This window comes from Mesocricetus auratus, unplaced genomic scaffold (assembly GCF_017639785.1).
Source record: "Mesocricetus auratus isolate SY011 unplaced genomic scaffold, BCM_Maur_2.0 Super-Scaffold_100025, whole genome shotgun sequence".
Lineage (NCBI taxonomy): Eukaryota > Metazoa > Chordata > Mammalia > Rodentia > Cricetidae > Mesocricetus > Mesocricetus auratus.
Window position 1 is genome coordinate 8,800,653 of NW_024429206.1, and position 22,019 is coordinate 8,822,671.

The 22,019-nt window shown below is 48.7% G+C and overlaps 1 protein-coding gene across 2 annotated transcripts in view; it reads left to right on the plus strand.

Annotated features, from left to right (window-relative positions):
- The window catches only part of Ksr2 (kinase suppressor of ras 2), a 352,893-nt gene that overhangs the window by 54,668 nt on the left and 276,206 nt on the right, over positions 1-22,019 (plus strand). For both annotated transcript variants that reach the window (XM_013119781.3, XM_013119782.3), the window contains exon 2: positions 21,685-21,825. In XM_013119781.3, coding sequence (XP_012975235.1) covers positions 21,685-21,825 — 141 coding nt within the window. The remainder of the gene's footprint in view (positions 1-21,684; positions 21,826-22,019) is intronic.

Sequence of the window (22,019 nt, forward strand, 5' to 3'; positions counted from 1 at the left end):
AGACAGAAAGGGAGATGAGGAGAGAGGGAGAGGGAGAGGGAAGGAGGGAGGGAGAGAGGAAGAGAGAGACACAAAGAGAGAGACAGACAGAGACACAGAGAGAGACAGAGACAGAGAGAGAGAGAGGAAGAAAGAAAGAGAGAGAGAGAGAGTTGACCATTGACCTCTGGCCTCCACACGGGTGTGCACACACATGCACCTGCACACATGCACACACACATGCATACATACACAGTTATAGCTGTTGAGCTTGCGTGAGTCAAGGATGTAGAAAAGAGAGAGGCTTTAGCCACCAGTTGGAACAGAAGGGGCCCCTTCTGGAATCACCTGGCTCTGTTTGCTGCCTGCAAATAGGGATTTACTCGACACTTTCCTCACCCAAACAAAAACACGACCAAGCAGCCTGCAAACCCTCCGATTATTTTCTTAAAGTGCAGAAAGAAGTGGTTGTCTGGCTGCTTCTCAAGTCTGAGGACTTTTGAAGTGTGATTTCATTTAGCTCAAGACTGCTGTTTAGAGGGTGAATTATATCAAGCTCTCCTTCTCCCCTCCTTTTCGTGTATGTGACTCTATCATCCTGTATCTTTTCATTGATTGTGTGACGTGGTGTCATGTAGCCCAGGCTGGCCTCCAACTCACTATGTAGCCGAAGATGACCTTGAAATTCTGAGCTTCCAATGTTCCTACCTCTACCTATAAGGGCTACGATTGCAGGCATGTATCATCATGCTAGGTTTGTGTAGTACTGGGAATAGAACCCACAGCTTCATGCATGGGAGGCAAGCTCTTTACCTGGTAAGCCACACCCCAGCCCTTTCTGAGGCTCCTCTGAATTTCCTGGTTCCCTAAGAGGAACCAGAGTTCAGGGGCAGAGGTCACGAAGGAAGCTGCTGGGTGGTGCATTTGGTTTCAGATGGACTGTAATCACTCACTCACACACACACACACACACACACACACACACACACACACACACACACGCCTGCCAGCCCCTTTTGGGGGAGGGGTAGTTTTGTTCTCCAGCCAGCTGAATGTTGGAGCGTTTTCATTGGAGACCCGAAAGGAAATCAATGCTCTCAGCCAACTGGGCATCAGATACCTTTAGGCATTCGCAGGCCTGTGAGCTTCATAGAGACCTAGTACCTTGGTCAAGCAGCTCACACCTTCACACAGGAGACTCTCCAAGCCCATGCTTATTTTTGCACCAAAGGGGATTTCCACAGGAGAGAGAATGTTCCTCCCCACTGAAAGCCATCGCCACCTCAAAAGCACACGTATTCATTCGGCTGGGTGACAGGGACAGTGCCGAAGACATGAAGAAACCTGGATTCCAGCTTGCCTGGGAATGGCAGGAGGCAGCGACTGAATGCAGATTGATTTCTGGACAGCGCAGAGCTGGTGTGGGCTGCCTTTTATGCACACCTCCTGATCCTGAAGGCTGGGGAAAGCCGGCATTGGCCTCTCTGTTCCAAGAGGCAGGGATGGGAGCCCCCTGGGTCAGGTGAGGCAGCCCTCACCCTTTAGCACAGCCTGCTGTGAGCAGAACTCTTCTGGGCAGCCATGTCTTTCCTCGGCATCCGTAAGATTGCCCCTGTCCACCCGCCCGTGTTCTGCATTGTGTGATCTGAGCTTGGCAGAGCCCTGGCTTAGAACATGGGGGCTAGTGAAGTGGTGTTAATCAAAGGAGGGCCCGGCCTCTCCCCCAGCTCAGCACCCTCCCTGCTGACTTGGGCAGAGAGAGAGAGAGACCAGGGCAGGGGGCAGACAGTCTCCATCTTGATGCCTCCTGGTTAGATGGAGGAAGGTCACAGCCATGCTTAGCTCAGCAATGGCTTGCCAAACTCTGCTATGGAATGCAGGTCCTTAACCCCAGAGGAGCCTTGGGCTATGAGGCCAGTGACTGCCAGCCCACCCGTTTGACCAGGCGGACACTGAGTCCTTGCTGGATGCTGGAGTCACCCAGAGGGTGTTTCTCATTTAAGATATAATTCCCTTTTTGGTTTGTTTTTACTTTTGAGATGGTGTTTCTCTCTATGGCCCAGGCTAGACTAAACTCACAGTCCTGCTGCCTCGGTCTTGAGTCTCTTGGGATTATGGGCATGTTGCACCATGTCAATCAAAGTTCACCCTTTCAAACTGCATGCTTTTTGTCATAGTTACAAGGCCGTGCAGCATGACTCCAGTTCCAGAGTACTTTCATCGCCCCAAAGTCATCCCTTACCCCTTAGCCACCACTCCCCACCAGCGTCCTTCAATCTTGGGTAAACCGTTACCCTCTCTGTTTCTGTAGATCCTCAGGTTTTTTTTTTAAATAAAAATATACATTGTGTGTGTGTGTGTGTGTGTGTGTGTGTCTGTCTGTCTGTCTGTCTGTCTGTCTGTGTGTGTGTGTATGTGTCCTCGAGAGTGTGCCATGGGATACGCATGGAGGTCCACAGACAACCTGCAGGAGTCTGTCCTTTCTGTCAGTCATGCAGATCCCAGGGATAGAACTCTGGTTGCAGGCTTTGGCAGCAAGCTCCTTTACCTACTGAGCCAGCTCACCGGCTCTATTGTCTGTCGAATTGATTATAGCCGGCTTAGGTGGGAAGTAGTCTGGATACCTTTTATAAAACACAAAGTGAATGAAGCCTCCACTTCTCTCCACCCAGGACAATTGTTTTGTTATTATGTTTAAATCTCGCGTCCTGAGTCACAAACACAGTGGGTTTGACACCCACTGGGCTGCTGGGAGAATTTTCTTCCACAGATAAGATATTTAATAGGTTCTACCTGGGGTCTCTAGTGGGTGAAAGTCAACAAACCCCAGGGACCCTGCGGGACACAAAGCTCAGGGGGACATTCAGAATCAGTGGTGACAGGTCTCATTGTGTGACTCAGGCTGGCTCAGAAGTCACTATTTCCCTGCCTCTTTGTAGGTATGTGCCAACAAACGTAGAATATGCAATGTTTTAATATGAATTACATTCATGCAATATTTAAACACCCAGTAAATGCCAAATGCTCACAAAGAAGGTAAAAAGAGTGTTTTATATAAAGTTATTAGTGACCCAAACTTGCACAGTTCACCTCACTGTCCCCAACCCAATGTCAGAACAGTTAGAGCCTGTCTGTAGTTAACATTTTGAACATTTTTCTTCATGAATGTTTTTGGTGTTGATTTGTTTTTTCATTTTTCGAGACAGAGTTTCTCTGTATTGTTTTGGAGGCTGTCCTGGAACTTGCTCTGTAGACCAGACTGGCCTTGAACTCACAGAGATCCCCTTGCCTCTGCCTCCCCAGTGCTGGGATTAAAGGTGTGCACCATCAACGCCTGGCTCTGGTGTTGATTTTTAACTTTTAAAAATTATTCCTTGCCGGGCAGTGGTGGCAAATGCCTTTAATTCCAGCACTTGGGAGGCAAAGGCAGGCGGATCTCTGTGAGTTAGAGACCAGCCTGATCTACAAGAGCTAGTTTCAGGACAGACTCCAAATCTACAGGGAAACCCTGTCTCAAAAAACCAAAACCAAACCAAACCAAAACCCCAATATTCCTTGTGGACTGGGGATGAGACTCACTATAGGCGATTGTCTAGTGTGCATGGCCCTAGGCTCCATCCTTGGCATCATTAAATGAGAAAGCACAGTCTGGCATGAAGGTATCTTTTATCCTGGTTGCCGAGGTTTGGGCACTGCCTTGGCTTTTGCACCAGGAGAGAGAAGGAATTTTATCCACCATGGGTGGGAATGTGAACTGGTGTAGCCACCATGGACATCGGTGTGGAGGCTCCTCAGAAAACTGAAGATAGAATGGCCACGTGATCGAGGCATCTCACTCCTGGGTACTTACCTGAAGGAGACTCAGCACAGCGCAGAGATCCGGGCGCGTCTGTGTGTACAGCTGTAGTATTCATGATAGTCAGGAGAAGCAGCCCACCTAGATACCCAGCTGCACAGGAGTGGGTAAAGGAGAGGTGGTCAGGACTCACAGTGGGATTTTACTCAGCTGTGAAGGCAACGTGAAGTCAGGACATTGGCGGGAGCGTGATGGAACTGAAGAGCGTGATGTTGAGAGAAACAACACACAACACGTGCTTCTCTCGTATCGGACCCTAGACTTATTAAGTGTGTGTGTGTGTGTGTGTGTGTGTGTGTGTGTGTGTGTGTGTGTGTGTGAGCCATGAAAATAGAAGAGGGACAAGGGGACAGTGAAAGGGGAGGGGGGACCTGAGAGGAGGGGGAGGATGACAAAGGAAGGGTTAATGGATGCTTGGAGGCGTGGAAGGCGAAGAGGGGGCTGTTAGGGGAGAGGACGGTGACCAAGAAGAATGGAGCAGGGAGGATGGAAGAGGGCAGTGGAGGGCCGGGGGAGGGGTGATAAGAGCAGAGAAAATGTACACACAGACAGACAGACAGACAGACAGACAGACACACACACACACACACACAGTACTTTGTGTGCTAACTTATTTGGGATTTTGGGGTGCTGGTAGAGTACTTGCCCAGCCTGTGTAAAGCCCTGGGCTTAATCCCCCAGCACAGTCTAAACCAGATGAATTGCACATGCCTATAGTCTCAGCATTTGAGAGGTGGAGGTTGGAGGATCAGAAGTTCAAAGACATCCTTGGCTGCATAGCTTGTTAGATGTCAGCCTGGGCTACTTGAGACCCAGACTCAATTTGTTTTCTCATTTTACAACCAAGGACCTCCCTCTCCTGATCCTCCTGGCCTCAGAAACCACAATCAGCCCCTGCCTTGGACCAAGAACCCAGAGGTGCTCTGTGCATCTTGTTTTCTTACATTTGGTCTCACAGCAGCTCTTATTCAGAGATGCCATGTAATTTGTCTCAGGACACACAGCCTATGACCTCTTTGCTGACAGATGGTACCCCAGACACACTTGGTGCATGGCATCTTCAGGTTCACGGGCTTTAATCAATCCTGAGGGGTCTAGAGGGAGGGAGACGCTGGTCTTCATCTATAGGTGAGAAGACCCAGGCTTCTTCACCAAGCCTTTGGAGACTTGGTTGCTCTTTTGAAAAGGCTTCCATACCCAATTCCATCTCTAAGTGTCATTAGCACTTCTTGGTACAGCAAACCCTGATAGAGTCCAGCTCTGTGGCCCATCTGGTGCTGGGCATAAGACATCCACAGCCCAGAATCTGGAGTCCAGATACAGTACTATTTATAAAAATTCCCTTTGAGAGCAACTCACCATGGGATTTATTCTTTTCTCCTTACATTGAGCAGTGGTTAGCAAACATTTCTGTAAAGAGCCATATGATTATTTTAAGTGTTCTAGGTCATCCAATTTCTGTGTCAACTACTCAGCTCTGCAGTTGTAGCCTAAAAGGAGTGCCAGACAATATGCAAATGAAGGGCTGTGGTTGTGTGCCAATAAAACTTTATTTATTTAAAAAAAGCCAAGGGCCAGATTTGGAGGTTAGCCAATATGTTTGCTGATTCCTACTGTACTTTTGCTCCAGAAGCCAATGTGGAGAAAAAGACTTGGAAAAGTATGAAATTTGTCTATGAGAAGAGAATCTGAAAGATGAGGGGGGAAATGGGACAGTTTCTAAAGGAAGAATTGGAGAAAGTGGGAAGACTGTTGTGAGTGAGCTGCTTCTTGGGAGCCGAGGAAGATAAAGAATTTCCGGTTTTGTTTTCTCCACTGTGTTAGCTGTGTCCACCCATGCCTAGGAAGGGAGGTTTACTCAGAGACTGGGACAGGGGGATGAAGAGTGTACTGGCTGAGAACTCTTACCTCCGGCGTCAGCGCTGCCCTGGCCTCTCTCCCAGCCTCTGAACAACTTCATTTTTTTTTTCTAAAGTGAGAGGTGACAGTTTAAGGACCCAGAGGCAATTCCCCATCAACAAGGGAATCCTCCAGCCCCCTGAGGTAGAAGCTGGTGTGTCACAATATTCCACTCTGGGAGTTCCTTTTCCCCCTTGCTGGAGCCCAGCGTTATTTCCATTGCACTCCTCAAGTGTGACGAAAGGTGTGGCAGGGCAATGTCCCAGGGTGGATTTAGGTGGGAAGAAAAAAAAAACCCAGAATGTATGATTCTATAGGCAAGTTTAGGTGAGAAAGAATGGATCCGAGGAGAAGATGGGAGGGAGGGTCTCCACATTCAGGACATTGGGCACAGAGCTTGTGTATAGTGCTTCTGTGGACAACCCTGCCAAAGTCTTTGTCACACGGGACCTTCCAAGGTACAGCTCTATGGTAGGGCGCTAGCCCCACCAAACGTGGAGCTCCAGCTTTGCCCCCACTCTGATAGAATAATAATCACGCGACATGCAAGTTGTGTTTTCAGGGCGTGTCTGCTTTCTCCAGAATCCACAGAGATCACAGCCACTGTTGGAGAAACATGACGCGGAAGGTTCAACCCTTGGGTGCTTGGGTGCATGGGTGCATGGGTGCTTGGGTGCATGGGTGCATGGGTGCATGGTGCATGGGTGCATGGGTGCATGGGCAGTGCTAACGGCCACAGTGTCCACAGAGGACAAGAATTGCGGGGAGACTTGTGTGACACGCCTCTCTCAGAGATGCCTCTGCTCAGGGGGAACCTGGGAAGGCTGGGGTCAAGGTCAAGGTCTTACAGCGCCTGTGACTTAAGACCATTGGATGACCCAGGGCAGGAAGGCTTTCTTTCCCTTTGCTTAGGAAATAGGCTTTTAAAAAGTTTTCGGTGTGTGGTGTTTCACCTGCATGTCTAACAGCAAAGCTAGGAGCTGGCAGAACAGGAGGTGGGGCCTGTGTGGAGGCAGGTCTCATTGCTGCCACACCGAGAGTCCCACCCACAGATTCCTCCATGACGAAGGAAAACAGCCTTCACTTTACCAAATCACTCCCCCAAACTGCACCTCTGAATGGTGCCTTGGAGACCAAGCCTTCTGCACACCAAACCACGACCTGGAAACCCAACGGAGGCTTAAAGCCTGGCCCCTCTTCAGATCTACTGTGCCGGGGACTCTGGTGGGATCCACAATCTGTGTTCTCTCAGGCATCTGGGGCTTCAGGTTCAGGCTCCAGTGTGAGAACTGTTAGCCTAAGAGAGGGTTATCTGACCAGGCATGGATGCCCAGGTCCAGTTGATTGGGGACGCCCCTGTACACTGGGGGGCATTTTGTTGTATCTCTTCTTTCTACGTATAGATGCCAGGGTCATCCCTTGCTCCCAAGTTCTGACAGCCTAGATATCAGGAGGACACAATGGCTCCTTGCTGGGAACCACTGAGCTGGGATGAAGCAGCCCCCCCCCATGGTCTTCATCCCTGTGCTCACCAGTCTAGCCATCTGAACTGAAACTCGGGACTAGACAGAGGGAGGACTCCCAGCCTTCTGCGCTTCTGAGCCAACACTGTGGCCCTGGGCCTCATTATTTAAAAATAGTCACACCATTTAAACTTTCTAACAAAATTTTCCTGTGAGGGGAGGCTAAACATGGAAAATCTCAGCACCGGGGACCTGTGGCGGTGTTCCCCTAAGAGCCTGTCTGCTCCAAGTGGGGATTTGGTGGAAAGCCTTGTCCTTCATAACTCTAAGTTTGCTGCAGAGTTCTGGGTCCCTTCCACACACCTGGGCTTCCTCTCCCTGAGGAGCCTGCTGGGAGGTCCCTGGGGCTCAGCGGCTGTCCCTGCAGGCATTAACCCAGAGACTCTGCTTTCCATTGCTGGTTCTTAGCCTTGTGATTTACTTTTCCAGGTGACCTGACTGGGAGGAGATATGTGACTCTGGGAATAGGGACATCATGTGATCTGGATGGCCCTGGTTCCAGTTCTGCCTCTAACCTGGATGGGAACTGCTGGGCAAGTCATCCAGGTTCCCGGCAGGCCGTGCTTCAGTTTCTGTGCTTGTAAAGCAGGCGCCGTAGGGCTGGGATGTAGCTCAGTGGCAGAGTGCTCGCCTCGCACGCACGGGGGTTGGGCCCATCTCTAGTACTGCAAACCCAGACCCAACTAAATACAACACACACACACACACACACACACACACACACACACACACACACAAAACCAAGCACCATGATACATTTGTGTGATTTGATTGCAGTGTTGGGAGTTGAACCTAGGGCTTCATGTGTTCTAGGAAAGAATTCTGCCTCCTAGGTACACATCCAGACAACAGCGTGTGTGTGTGTGTGTGTGTGTGTGTGTGTGTGTGTGTGTGTGTGTGTGTGTGTGTGTGTGTGTGTAAGTAGGTACACCCATGAGTTGAGATCAGAGGACAACTGTTGGGAGTCAGTCCTCTCCTTCCACCACGAGGGACTTGGGGATTGCATTTAGGTCATCAGGTTTAGCATCAGACACCTTTACACACTGAGTTATCTCTCCAGCCTCATTTGATCCATTTCTAAGTTTTAGTAAACGGATTCACATTGTTGTGCAATTGTCACCCCCATCCATCTCTGGGGTCTTCATTCCACCAACCCATCACGGAGCTAGCTCTCTGACATGGTCACCATGGAATGTCATGTGAAATCCCACAGATCGGGTGGCTTAAACAATGGAGATTTCTTTCTTGACATTCTGCAGCTGATGCCTGAGACAAACCTGCCAGCCTGTGGGCTTTTGAATGTCCATCTCCTTGTCATAGTGTGTGAATGGGGTGGCCTCTTCTTTCTCTAGGGACATTAGTGCTATCAAATGGGCCCCACGTTAGGATGTCACCAAAACCCAGCTTTCCCCCAAAGGTCCTACTTCCAGATGCCGTTGTATGGTGGGAGGCGGCGAGGGCTTCAACAATCTGGAGCTGTGTGGGACAAAGCCACGGACTTCATTTCCTCATTGTAAAAATGGCTAGGTGAGGTCACCCCAGCAGATGATACACAAAGAGCCAGAAAGACAGAGATTCTCACTGTCCCTGGGGCTGTAGCTCAGTGGGTAGAGTGCTTGTCGACTGTGCATGGGGCCCTGGCTTCCTTCTCCAGAGGGGCACGAACTGGGCGTGGTGCTGCATGCCTGGAGTCCCAGGACTTGAGAAGTGGATGAAGGAGAATCATGAGTTCAGGGTCACCCTTCATTATGCAGTGAGCTTGAGGCCAGCTTGGGCTATGTGACACACCACACCACACCACACCACACACACACACACACACACACACACACACCACACAGAAGGCTGGGGGCATGGCTCAGTGGGTAATGTGCCTGTTGTACAAGCTTGAGGACCCAAGTTCAGATCGCCGGCACCCAAGTAGAAGCTGCATGTGGGTGCACATGCCTGTGTAACCCAATTCTGGGGAGGGGGAGACAGGCAGATCCTAGGGGCTCATTGGCAAGCCCGTGTAGCCTGATTGGTGAGCTCCAGATTCAGTGAGAGGCCCTGTCTGCAAAATAAGGTGGAGGGTGATGGAGGAAGGCACCAACTATCAGCTAGCGGCTTCTCCACACTTACACATGGGCACCTGCTGCGGCATGAAAACACTCCCAATTGAACTATTTAGCTTGTGTGTGGAATTTATACTAAATAGAAGTTGGGGTTCCAATCTGGATCTCAACTAATTAAACACCATCGAAAACAGTTTAAACAGTATTTATACGTTTGATATATAGAAATTTTAAGAACCCTACTTGTTGGTAAACAAGCCTTCTCAACTATGTACATAACCCACAGCAGCTTCAGGAAATAACTTGTGAGGTGGTTCAGCACGGAAAGGCGATTGCTGCCAAACTTGGTGATGTGAGTTCGGTTCCTGGGAATCACATGGTGAACAGAGAGAACTGACTGTCACAGTGGTCCCCTGACCCCCATCTGAGTGCTGAGGCGTGTGCATGTGCACCCACACGCACACACTAAAATAACCAAATGGTAACATTCAAAAGCTGGTCACGTGATTCAGTGGTTCAGCGCTATGCTGACATGCACAAGACCTGGGTTCATTCCTGAACACTAGGAAAATTAAAATACATATAAAAGCACCTTCATAAATATGCTGAACTTTCTGGTGAGGCTGCACCTAAACTGAATTCAGTTTCAGCTGAAACCGCATGTCTAAACCAGCTGTTAAATTGCACACTTCAGACCAGAGTTGGTGAGGGTTTATTAACCTTGCTACATTCTGTCAGGTTGGAAAGACTATCAAATATACAAACTGTTTAATTCAGACATGATTCTAATGGGTTTAATGATCCCTAATGTGTATAATTCGTCCCAGGTCTTGACTGAGTCTAAAGATGTCTCACCCAATTAAACTTAACCCTTGATGAAGTTTTGTATTTGAGGGTGTTGAACCCTCTGATTGTCTCAGCTGATCAGTGATCAGAGTTCGGTAATGATGCGATATGGAATTTTTTTTTCAAGACAGGGTTTCTCTGTGTAGTCCTGGCTGTCCAGGAACTCACTCTGTAGACCAGGCTGACCTCAAACTCACAGAGATCCACCTGCCTCTGCCTCCTGAGTGCTGAGATTAGAGATATGCATCACCGCCTCCTGACTGGAAATGTTTTAAAGTGGTATTTACTTTTTTTAAAATTTATGTGAACGTGTGTATGTGTATATGCCTGAGTTTATGTGCCTGTGGCCAGAAGAGGGCGCCAGATACCCCTGAAACTGGAGTTCAGGCAATAGTGAACTACCCAGTGTTGGATACCCCTGAAAATACCCAGTGTTGGGAGCTGAACCCAGTCCGCTTCAAGAGCAGTTAAGTGCTGTTAACTGCTGAGCCATTTCTCCATCCCTGGAATTTTTTTTTTTTATATCATGGGTGCTAAGATAGAGTTTTATTCACTGTTTGATTATTTATTTTACTTCATCTTAATTTTACTGCCATAGTCTTGAATCGTGTGATTGTCTTGGGCAGTGTGGTACTAAATAGAATGTTTGTCTTGGTTCCGCTGAGAAGCTGCTTAGCCATCGTCTTGATGTGGCTGGATTTCGGGACATACAATGCTTTCTAGATCATTCTGGTCTTTACCAGGCTGACCTTAAACTCACGGTCCTCCTAATCCAGCCTCTTAGATGTTAGTTGCATCTGGCTGTCTGGGTGATAAATCTGAAGATGGCATACCTTCCCCAAATGTTCTTAGATGTTGCTTGGCTCTGGATCCCAGACCCATGATTTGCCCAGGGTCACAGGTGTGGGGATCAGACCTTCTGCCCAGCCCTTACCTCTAGTCCTTCAGTATAGCACCTGTCCTCTGGCCCTTTCTACTGCCATCGACCTTTCTCACCTGCATGGTTCAGAATGGAGATACAAAGGATGTGCATTTCCCATACAGCAAACATACTCCCCTGGAGAATGGTGGTTGGAGTGGGTGGGAGGTCATGTAGACAGACCAAATTGAAACTGCATTCAACTTAGGGTATGATTTAGGCTGGGATGCTTTTAAAAGTTAAATGTTTATCACCTCCCCGGAAGTCAGTGCTGGGCAAGATAGGGATCGCATTCATATTTTGGGTGCCTCCCTGTTCCAGAAAAGTTGGAAATGATTGCAAGGGAGACACAGATTGAGTTTGTATTTTTATCCTCCTCAACCCTGAACTTGTGCCTTCTGGGACTACTGACCCTGGGTGCAGCTTCCCTACCTCCCCTAAGCCTCAGCCCATCCACACATGAGGTGCTATAGCCCCTCACTGCTGCAACCTCGATGAGTCAAGGACACCCAGGCTCCCCCAGAACAGTAAAGTCAAACTCAGCGTAGTTGAGCTTCTTGCCTCTCAGAACTATCTGGGGGACCTTGTTTAGATGGAAAGAGAAGCCTCTGGTCCCAGGAGCCCTGGAGGCTTGGAATGGAGCTGAGCAGGGTCTTAGCATGTGTATTTTTAACAAGATCCCCAGGCAATCATATCTCAAGCAGAGTCTAACAACTTTGAACTCAAGAACAGGACCGGCTTGGAGCCGCTTGGTCCCTGTTAGTTGTGCTCATGGCCTTAGGCAGGTTAGCGGTCACACTGTGCCTCTGTTCTCTTCCCTCTAAGAGGACCTAAGGTACATAAGATGACAATCCCATTTCATATTAGTGAAGCTCTTATCCCAAGCCTAGTATACGGCAAGCACTATGGCTATGAATTCAACTATGACTAGATTCTTGAATAAGTAGTGTTATTATCAATAGACTAGTAGATAGAGCAAGTATGTACAAATCAACGAGTGCCAATTTTGCTCTAAATATAGTATGGAGATGGTTATATTTCAAATTATGTATGCATATTCATGTTTGCGTGACTGCACATTACATTATAAACATAATAGAACTATATTATGGCAGCATGTTATTATAACACAAATGTTAATATTATATCAATGTTGAGGCTGAGGGTGTAGCTCAATGGGTAGAGCACTTTGCCAAGCCTGCGTGAAGCCCTGGGTTCCATCCCCAACACAGCATAAGCAGGGTGTGGTGGTACACGTCTGTGCCGAAGCATTCAGGAAGTGGAGGCAGGAGGGTCCATGCTTGGCTACACAGTGAGTTTGCAGCCAGCCTGGGCTCCGTGAGCCCTGTGTCCGAAACTTTAAGCATTCTCATGATGTTGCTAGAGGAATTACTGGGGACTGAGTGCACACACTGTTTCTTACTAGGGCACTTGGCTCTTTGTAATATTCCTTACCAGAAAGAAGAAGAGAGAGATGAAGGCGGGGCTGGAGGGATGGCTTCGTGCCTGTGTCCAGTTCCCAGCATCCATTGTGAGCTGTTGCCTCTAACTCCAGCTCCAGGGGATTCAGTGCTCTCTCAGGACTCCATGGGCATCTGCACTCACGTGTATGCACACAACACACACACACACACACACACACACGCACACGCACGCACGCGCGCGCGCACACACACACACACACACACAGGATAAAAAGAATCTTAAAAAAAGAAAGAGAAAAGCCATCGGCTATCTTCAACCCAAAGCAGTGGGCAGTGGGATCCACAGACCAAACTGCCCTGGACCCCTGGGGTCCTCTCAACCTTGGGGGCCAAGGCAGGTGGAAGACACAGGCCCCTCCCCAGTAGGGAACTTGCCTCTAGATGCAATAGGGTCAGTTGTTTGAAACCTTCCCAGTCAGACGGTTTTCTCCCCTGTCAGCCGGCCCCTCCTGCAGGGGTGTTATGACAATGGTCGCCCTGGCAACCTCGCCAAGGCCTTAGGCCTCTGGTTGCAGCTTCAGCTATTTCATTACCCTGGCGGGGTTTGACAGCCCTGGAGCTTTGACTGCACAGCCAGGGAGCCAGTCCTGCCCAGGCTATACCTTGGGAAAGGGCTCAGGACTTAGTTTCTGGAGCTCTGGTGGTCACTTATCCACCAGGGGTGCACATTTATCAAAAGCCCCCTCTCCCCCCAAATTGGACAGACCACTGGCCGTCTCGTGGGCAGAATCCAAACGCTGGGGAACACAGGCGGAGAGCTCCTGGCTTGGAGCTGACAGGATGATGGGTGTGTGGCGGTGGGGAGGTGTAACCATGGAAACCAATAAACAGCATCATTTGTGATAAAGAGCACTACCCAGGATGTGGGGTGTGTGTGGAACTGGGTGTGCCTCGTTTGGAAGTGAGAACTCTACAGGGTGGGAGGGGCCACGCTGGTGGTGGGTAGGAGAGCCACTAGTCTGCAGGAGGGACAGGTGCCGGATCAGACCCTGTGGCTTCAGGGCTGTTAGTAAAGAGGCTGAGGGCAGTCCTGAGGCATGGTAGTTTCGTGCTGCCCGCAGGCTGGTTGTGTCATTCCTGGTCCCCAGCTGTCCAGCATGTGTCATGGGGTGTGATGTGAACCCCGGCCCCAGAGGACTGGAGGATCCAGTGAACACCCCTACTCATCATACCCTGCGCTCCTCTCAATTTTCCTGACCCATCTATCAGGCAGAAGTGCCCAGGGGGGATGCCTTTAGGCAGTAGCAAACCAAACTCTTGTGTGTTTCCTACAGGTCTCTGCAGTTTGTCTTAGTTTAGATTTGGAGTGAAAAGTTTCCTGTTTCCCATTAGGGATTTGAGACACGATTATTTTTAGAACTGTCACATGCCTTGACTTTTAATTTTTGTTGTTGTTGTTTATGTTGCTAAATTTACCATCGTGCTAATATGGAATACAGTAATAAGGCTTGGGGATGCTTGGATGGCGTCTGGGCCTGCAGACAATTTCCATTTGCTTTGTGAGGTGCTGGGCTGCCCTCTGGTGTGCAGATGGAGAATTGCACCCTAGAATCCTTGCACCCTTAAATGGCACCTGCCACCCAGGTAGCACTTCAGAGGGTGGGTGCACTTGGACCAACCTTGCTGCAACTTGCTTTTTGTTTTTGTTTTTGAGGCAGGGCTTCTCTACCTCCCTGGCTGTCCTGGAACTAGCTCTGTAGAGCAGGCTGGCCTCGAACTCAAAAGACCCTCCTGCCTCTGTCTCTTAGAGTGCTGGGATCAAAGGTGTGCGCCACCACCGCCCGGCTATTGCCGTAATTTGAAGGCGGACACTGTGAACTGCTTTTTTCACTTTAGCTCTGCTCAGACTTGAGTTGAGGATGACCTAAAAATCAACTAGGCCTCCTGGTGGGAGGAGGTCACTGGGCGGGGCCAAGTCACCAAAGGCTCTTACCTTGTGTCAGTTTCAGTGGAGAAGCAAGGAGAGACCCTGAAAATGGGCATTAGATGTCCTCAGTTTGGATCCTGGCCCTGCCACTTCTTTGCCTGTGTGACTTTGGGATGGGAGGTCTAGCATCCCGGCCTCCATTTCCTCATCTGTAATACCGTCCCAATAGTGTGACCCCTGTGTTAGTATGCCAACACATTCAAAAGAAGAAACGTATTGGGAACCATCTTTAAAAACTCACTTAGTGATGTCCAAGGGTTTAATTATCATCACAGTGATTAGTGGTTGGCTCTGGGGCTTGAACCTGGGATGTTTCATGCTGGCCGTGTGCTCTGTCACTGAGCTACACTTCTAATGTTAAAGGACTTAAAATTAGGAGCCAAAATGTACTCCAAGGGTATGTTCCTGCTTTGCACACCTTCCTTTTCTTTTTGGTTCGGTTTTTCGAGACAGGGTTTCTCTGTAGCTTTGGAGCCTGTCCTGGAACTCGCTCTGTAGACCAGCCTGGCCTCGAACTCACAGAGATCCGCCTGTCTCTGCCTCCGGAGTACTGGGATTAAAGGTGCGCGTCGCCACCGGTCCACCAAGGGCCAGTTTGTCAATGCAGAGATTCTGTGGGCAGTACTTTTGCAAACTACGATAGAAATGACTCACTAGAAAATGAAATGGACAAAGAATGTAAGGCTGCCCCCCCCCCCCCCGCCCCCAAACAATTAGACTCAGTAGATACTGAATGACTCTGGCTCTCCGGGCTTACCCGAAGGGGCGTGGCTTACCTGAGGGGGCGTGGCTCCTGTCTTAGGAACACAGTAGTCAGGAAGAGCACCGCCCCCAGGCAGGGGTGTGGTGTAATAAGCTTTGTGCTTAAAACCACCTCCCACCCTGGAACTGTGAGAGATAGGAGAGGCTTGCTTCCTTCAGCAAGCCCTGCGCTCCCGTTCTGTGACAATGGATCCTTGCTGTGTAAGAAGCTGGCCCGTCAATTTTGCATCTCGGATGCCCAGGCTGACCCCTGGCTGCCCTTCTCTCTCGGCTCTGACCACATGGCTTTGCGGTTTGTGTTTTCCACGTTGTCTTCCCAGAGATGGCTGCTGCTGCTCACCACATAGAATGGTACCACACATGTAGGGTGGGGCTTTCTACTTCAGTTAGCCTAATCTAGAAGTCATGGTGATGCTAAGGCCTGTCAGGATTCAGTATCTCGTGTTCGATTAACCAGACCTGGGTTCAGGCACCTGGGTGAAGTTTGATGGCACTGAGTCAGTGATGACCTTGGGCCGGTGACTTAACCGTTGTTGGCTTCAGCATTTTCCTTTGTAAAACGTGGAAAGTGATCAGAACACAAGGACCGAATGATTAATGAAAGGTGTCTGTCTTAGGACTGTAGCTGTCAGCCATGATGGCGCTGTGACCTTAGTCTTAGGGAAACAAGATTTCTAGGCAAATTTACTGCCATTCACATGACTTTACTGGGGCTGGAGAGATGGCTCAGCAGTTAAGGGTACACATTGCTCTTGCAGAGGACCTGAGTTCAGTTCCCAGCTTCCACACAATAACTCACAACTGTCTGGAGCTCCAGTTCCAGGAAATATTATACCTTCTTCTGGCCACTTCAGGGTCCTGTATGTACATGGTATACATAAATCCATGCAGGCAAACACACATATGTACATAAAATAAATTAATAAATTAAAAAAATGGCCCTATCAAGCCAGGCATCACTGCACACATCTGTAATCCCTGCATTTGGGAAGCTGGGGCAGGAGGATCAAGAGTTTAAGTCCAGTTTGGGCTTAGTGGTAAGACCTGTCTGAACACACTCACACACACACACACACACACACACTCACACACATACTCAATCTCAGGGTCTTAAAGTCCCTTTGTACTGCTTGTTGTCTAGGTTCTTTTCCATGGGATTGGGAAAATCATAGATTTGAAAAGATGTTCTTCATTCTAAAATCAATGAGAACAGCTACACCACAGCACAGCAAAAATGGCCAAGTTCTGTGTGAGAACTTGTATGTGTTGTGTCAGCTGGGAAGGCTTGGAATATGGATGCTGGGATCGTGTGTGTGTGTGTGTGTGTGCGCGTGTGTGTGTACCCGTGCGTGTGCATATGTATTAACACAGTGACAGGCTTGCCAAGGGGGAATGCCCAACCCTCTCTCTATTCCCGTTCACACCGCATGGCACTGGTATTCCAGCATGCTATGTTCCCAAGCCAGACAGACTTTGGGATATTATATGTCGTGCACCCCCCCCTAACATCAGGGAATGTACTTCACTATGGAGAAGAAAACTGAGGACAACCAAACAACACCTAGAATATAGACAAGGGAAACCCATCATCGCTCCGCCAGAGAGAACCGCTTACACTCCTCACACCTCTGCAGGCACGTCCTGTGCATCGCACAGGTTTCCATGGTGCGAGGATGGAACCCAGGACCTCATCCAGTGAAGCAAGTACTCCACCACTAACCTACACTTCCAGCCCTCCAGTGAAGCAAGTACTCCACCACTAACCTACACTTCCAGCCCTCCTTTAGCTTCTTTTTTATTATTCATTTATTGATTGTTTTTTGAGAGAATGTTTCTCTGTAGGTTTGGAGACTGTCCTTCTTTGAAGACCAGGCTGGCCTCGAACTCACAGAGATCCGCCTGCCTCTGCCTCCTGAGTGCTAGGATTAAAGGCATGCGCCACCACCACTTGGCAATTTTTTTAAAATTACAAAGTTTTATTTTATTTTTCATTTAATGTGTATGGGTGTTTTGCCTATGTGTATGTCTGTGCACCATGTGTGTGCAATGCCTGGAGGGACCAGAAGGGGGCATCAGATCTCCTGGAACTAGAGTTACAAACAATTGTGAGGCATCATGTGTGTGCTGGGAATTGAACTCAGGTTCTCTGCTAGAGCAGACAGTGTTCTTGACCACTGAGTCATCTCTCCAGTTCCCAACTTTCACTGTTTTTTTTTTTAAATTCAAGTCAAGGTGTCATTAAGTTGCCCAAGCTGGCCTTGAACTCACTTAAAAAAAGACATACCTTTATTAGTATTAATTGTGTATAGATGTTTGTTTGCGTGCATGTAAGTTCTAGTCTTTATGCTAAAAAACAACTGCAGATTAATGTGACTTTTATGTTAAATGCACAATATCTAAAACACACCCTACTGGACAGTGGTGGCATACACCTTTGATCCCAGTACTAGGGAAGCAGAGGTAGACAGAGCTCTGTGAGTTTGAGCCCAGCCTGGTCTACAGAGTGAGTTCTAGGACTGGTAGGGTGAGGGTTACATAGAGAAATCCTGTCTCAATACCTCTTCACAGCCCTCCCCCCAAAACCCCACATCCCTCCATCACGTGCTCAGTTTAACACACTAGCAACTCATTTCACATTCCCCCATAAGTACTAGCTATGCATTTTAGACTCATAGACCAACTTAGCTTTTCCTAGTTTCACTGATTGATGGACTGATTGATTTTAAGGTGCCAGCAGTCAACCCAAAGGCCTTTCTTTTGCATGCTAGGCAGTATACCAGCACCTTCAGACCTATTTGTGGTTTTGTTTCTTTGAAATAGGGAGTCTCACTATACATCCCAGGCTGGTCTCAAATGCCTGCCTCAGCCTCCTGAATGGATGGAATGAGAGGTGCCCACCACCACCCCTGGGCTCAGTTTAGTAGCGTTCTTCTCAAACAATGCGATTGTATTTCACAGAAAATGTTTTATATTGTTTTGGTTTTTAAATTTCAACCAAATTCATTTGCATGAAACAAAACAAAACATCAGTCTATTCCTGGGTTGAGTGAACCGCACCAGTGTCCCCTTCGTCAACTGGACTCCTGGAGTCAGGCAAAAGCAAGTTCCTATTGCTCAGAGCCACACCCCTGCCCCGCCCCTGTCTTGCACACAACATCTTTAAGGCAGTTGACTGGACAGACGGACAGTACAGCTGGTGAGAGCTTGCTCAAATCCTTGCAGTCATGTAATAAAACTTGTTAAGATGTTTGCCCACATGGTGGCTCCTCTTGAAGTTGCTAGGCTCTCTGCCAGCTCTGCCTGTCCCTGCACCGCTCCAGGATGACTTAGCAAGATTGGGAGACCTAGTTAGTGTCTCCAAATGATGGTGGTCGCTCAGTCTGGCTTTGTGTCTTCAGCCATCACTGTTGGAGTTTGTGGTGGTTTGAATGGAATTGGTCCCTATAAGCTCATAGGGAGTGGCACTGTTAGGAGGTATGGCTTTGTTAGAGTAGGTGTGGCCTTGCTGGAGGCAGTGTGTCACTGTGGAGGTTTCATACATGTCTCAGCTCACTTCCTGTTGGCTGTGCAGGGACTCTCAGCTCCCTCTCCAGCACCATGACTGCCTGCACGGCGCCGTGTCCTATCACAACATCACAATGATAATGGACTGAACCTCTGAACTGCAAGCCACCCAATTAAATGTCTTTTATTTCTAAGAGTTGCCATGGACATGGTGTCTCTTCACAGCAATAGAAACCCTAAGACAGGGTTTGAATTGTGACTCCCCCAGGTCATGTATGAAGTCCTAAGCCCTATTCATTTTGAATTATTTTGTGTGTATGTGTATTGGCAGGTGTGCATACATGACATGGAGCATGTGGAGGTCAGAGGGCAACCCAAGGGAGTCAGTTCTTTCTTCCCACTGTGTGGGTCCTGGGAATTATCAGACTTGGTGGCAAGCACCTTTATTTGCTGGGCCATCTTGCTGGGCCTAATTTTTTAAAAAACATCTCTAATAGAGCTTGGTTTAATTATTGAAAAGATGCAAACCCTGAATATAAAGAAACAGAAGTACATCTTGTTGCTTGGTCCTGTTGGGGGTCCCCCACCCTGAGAAACTCAGTCTTACTCTTCCTTATCACTTTCTCTGCTTGGCAAACTCAGATTTCCTGCCCCCCCCCCATTTCTTTCCTTCCTACCCCTTCCCTCCTCCCCTCCCTTCCTTTCTCTCTTTCCTTTTAGATTTATTTATATTTATGAGTGTTTGCCTGCATGTATGTATGTGCACCAGCAGAGGGCGTCAGATCCCCTGGAAATGGAGTTACTGATGGTTGTGAGCTACCATGTGGGTGCTGCACATCAAACCCAGGTCTTCTGGAAGAGCAACCCCCCCCCCCCGTTAACCTCTAAGCCACTGCTCCAGCCCCCTGTGTTACCTTTCTTTGGTTAGTGTTGTTCATTTGTACAGAACTAGCCATAAGCAAAACAAGGCATGTCCTGGCATTTCCAGGAACATTGGCCAGGTCTCTCTTAGAAAGCACTGGGTAGCTCGTGGGCACTTGAGTATGAGTAGCCAATCCAATGACAGAGCAACCTGTAAATGTCCTTTCTCCCTTCTCTATTTCCTGTCTCCATTCTCCTCATCCCCAGAGGGTCAAGGATCCTTCCAGAAAGAGGTTGTGTGTTCAAAAAGAAATATGTGGACACATTTTCCTGGGCAGCGGGAGATGCTGTTTATCAAGGCATCTTTGAAACCACGGCCTGCCTCTACGTAGCACACCTTGTCATTTTATTTGATGGTGGTGTGAACAGGGCTTCTGGGACCTTCTCCACTTACAGCCAGAGAAATGTTCATGCAAGTGGGGTCATGCAGGTGTAACTATTCTAATATTACTGGCGATAAACGATAATGAAGTTTATTTCAGAGTGAGTACATATATATGATGTCACCATTTATTAAAGATGAAAGCAAGCGTGCATACTAATGAGATGGGTGTGTGTTTGTTTTTATGTAAATAACTAAAACTTGACTGAGCATCTGATACTTGACACTGCAGGGCGCAGGGCATCTGACCATTTCTTAGGGCCCATCGATATTTTGACTTTATGATTGCCAATGCTGAGGACGCTGCTTTGCATAAGAACAGAGCACGGGATGGTAGAAACTCGAGAACCATCTCAGAAATCACTGGAAATTCTGTCCTAGTCCTAAGACAGAGTCTGCTTCATGCTTTTAAAAAATAAAACCCAAGTCAACTTTTGAAAAATATTTACCTCTAGCCTTCTAACACAGTGTGGCCCACAGCTAGAGTGGTCTGACACTCGCACTCCGAGGAATGCCGAGAGGCAAACACTACAAGTGTCTGTTTTCTGTAACTGAGCCATGGTGCTTGTCTGAGTGCGGAAAAGCTCATAGGTACAGTTAGACACGGCCATTCCCTGCACGGGGTGGTCTCCATGGAAGCTGAGGTGCTGCAGCAGGGTTCACCGCTGGTGGGTGGTGGGCAGCACACTCAGGACAGTGCATTGTGTGTTCAGAACCAACAGTGAAGTCACCAGAGGTCACATTTGAGTTAGTTTTTAGTTACTGCACATTCAGAAGTCTTCCCTGTCCCCCAAGCTTCCTGAACCCTGCATTAGGTTATGTATGGACCCATAGCTTAAGGAGCCAGGGTATAAAGTCCCTTTTGTGTCATGAGTTTCTGACAGGTAGATTCTCAGGGTGTTGACAGTCTTTTGCTCTTGCAAGCAGAACTGTAAAAAAAAAAATCCTTGGACACAGTTACTTTTCAAAAGATGTCTACCATAGAAAGAGTCTTTCAACATGGAAGTGTTGGGTCAAAAATCTATGTGATTACAATGTCGGTGGATCTCACTGCAAAGAGGAGGTGACGTCCCCATCCCCACCACAGTAAAATACCAAGGCCTACCTGGTTGCCCATCTTCACCAATACAGTGAGAATGTGGGAGGCATATTAGTTCACTTCGTGTTGCTGTAACAAGATACCAGAAGTCAGGTGCTTTACATATAGAAGATAAATGTATGTGGCTTATGACTCTGGTGGCCGGGAGGTTCAGCCAGTTGCTCTGGAACTTGGTGGGGAGGGAGAGGAACTGGCTGCTTGCAGCGGGGACCAAGCACAAAGGTGTCTAGCCCCTTAACCAACCGCTTCCAAGAGAACGACAGCAGCCCCTTCTGAGGGTAGGGCCTCCCTCCATGTCTCGTTCACCCCGCTCTGGGAGTCACCTCCCATCTCCCAGTCTTGTTCCACGGCAGACCAAGGTTCACACAAACCATGTCAGGTGTAAGGCTGGGTCTTATTGTGGTGGAAACAGTCTTCGCAGCCCAGGATTGGCTGGCGTTAGCGCGTGCGTGGATAGCAGGGCTGGCTTCTCGCCCCCGCTCCCCGTGGCAGTCTCTGAGAAGTGTTCATGTCCTCTATGTCTCTGCAGAGCAAGCTGGTGAAGTATTTCAGCCGGCAGCTGTCTTGCAAGAAGAAGGTGGCCCTGCAGGAGCGCAATGCCGAACTGGACGGCTTCCCCCAGCTCCGCCACTGGTTCCGGATCGTGGACGTGCGCAAGGAAGTCCTGGAGGTGACCGCAGGCAGCCCTGAACCCCTTGGCTCTCGCCGACCAGAGACCACCTTTGCTACTTCCTAGATGGCAGGCGTGGGCTGTGCCCAGCACAGACCCTGGCGCATAGTAGGCCCTCAATATGTGCTAGACGAAGGCTTGCAGGATCTCACATGTATCTGAGTGGGGCTGTTAAGGGCAAGGTTCTTCAGTTG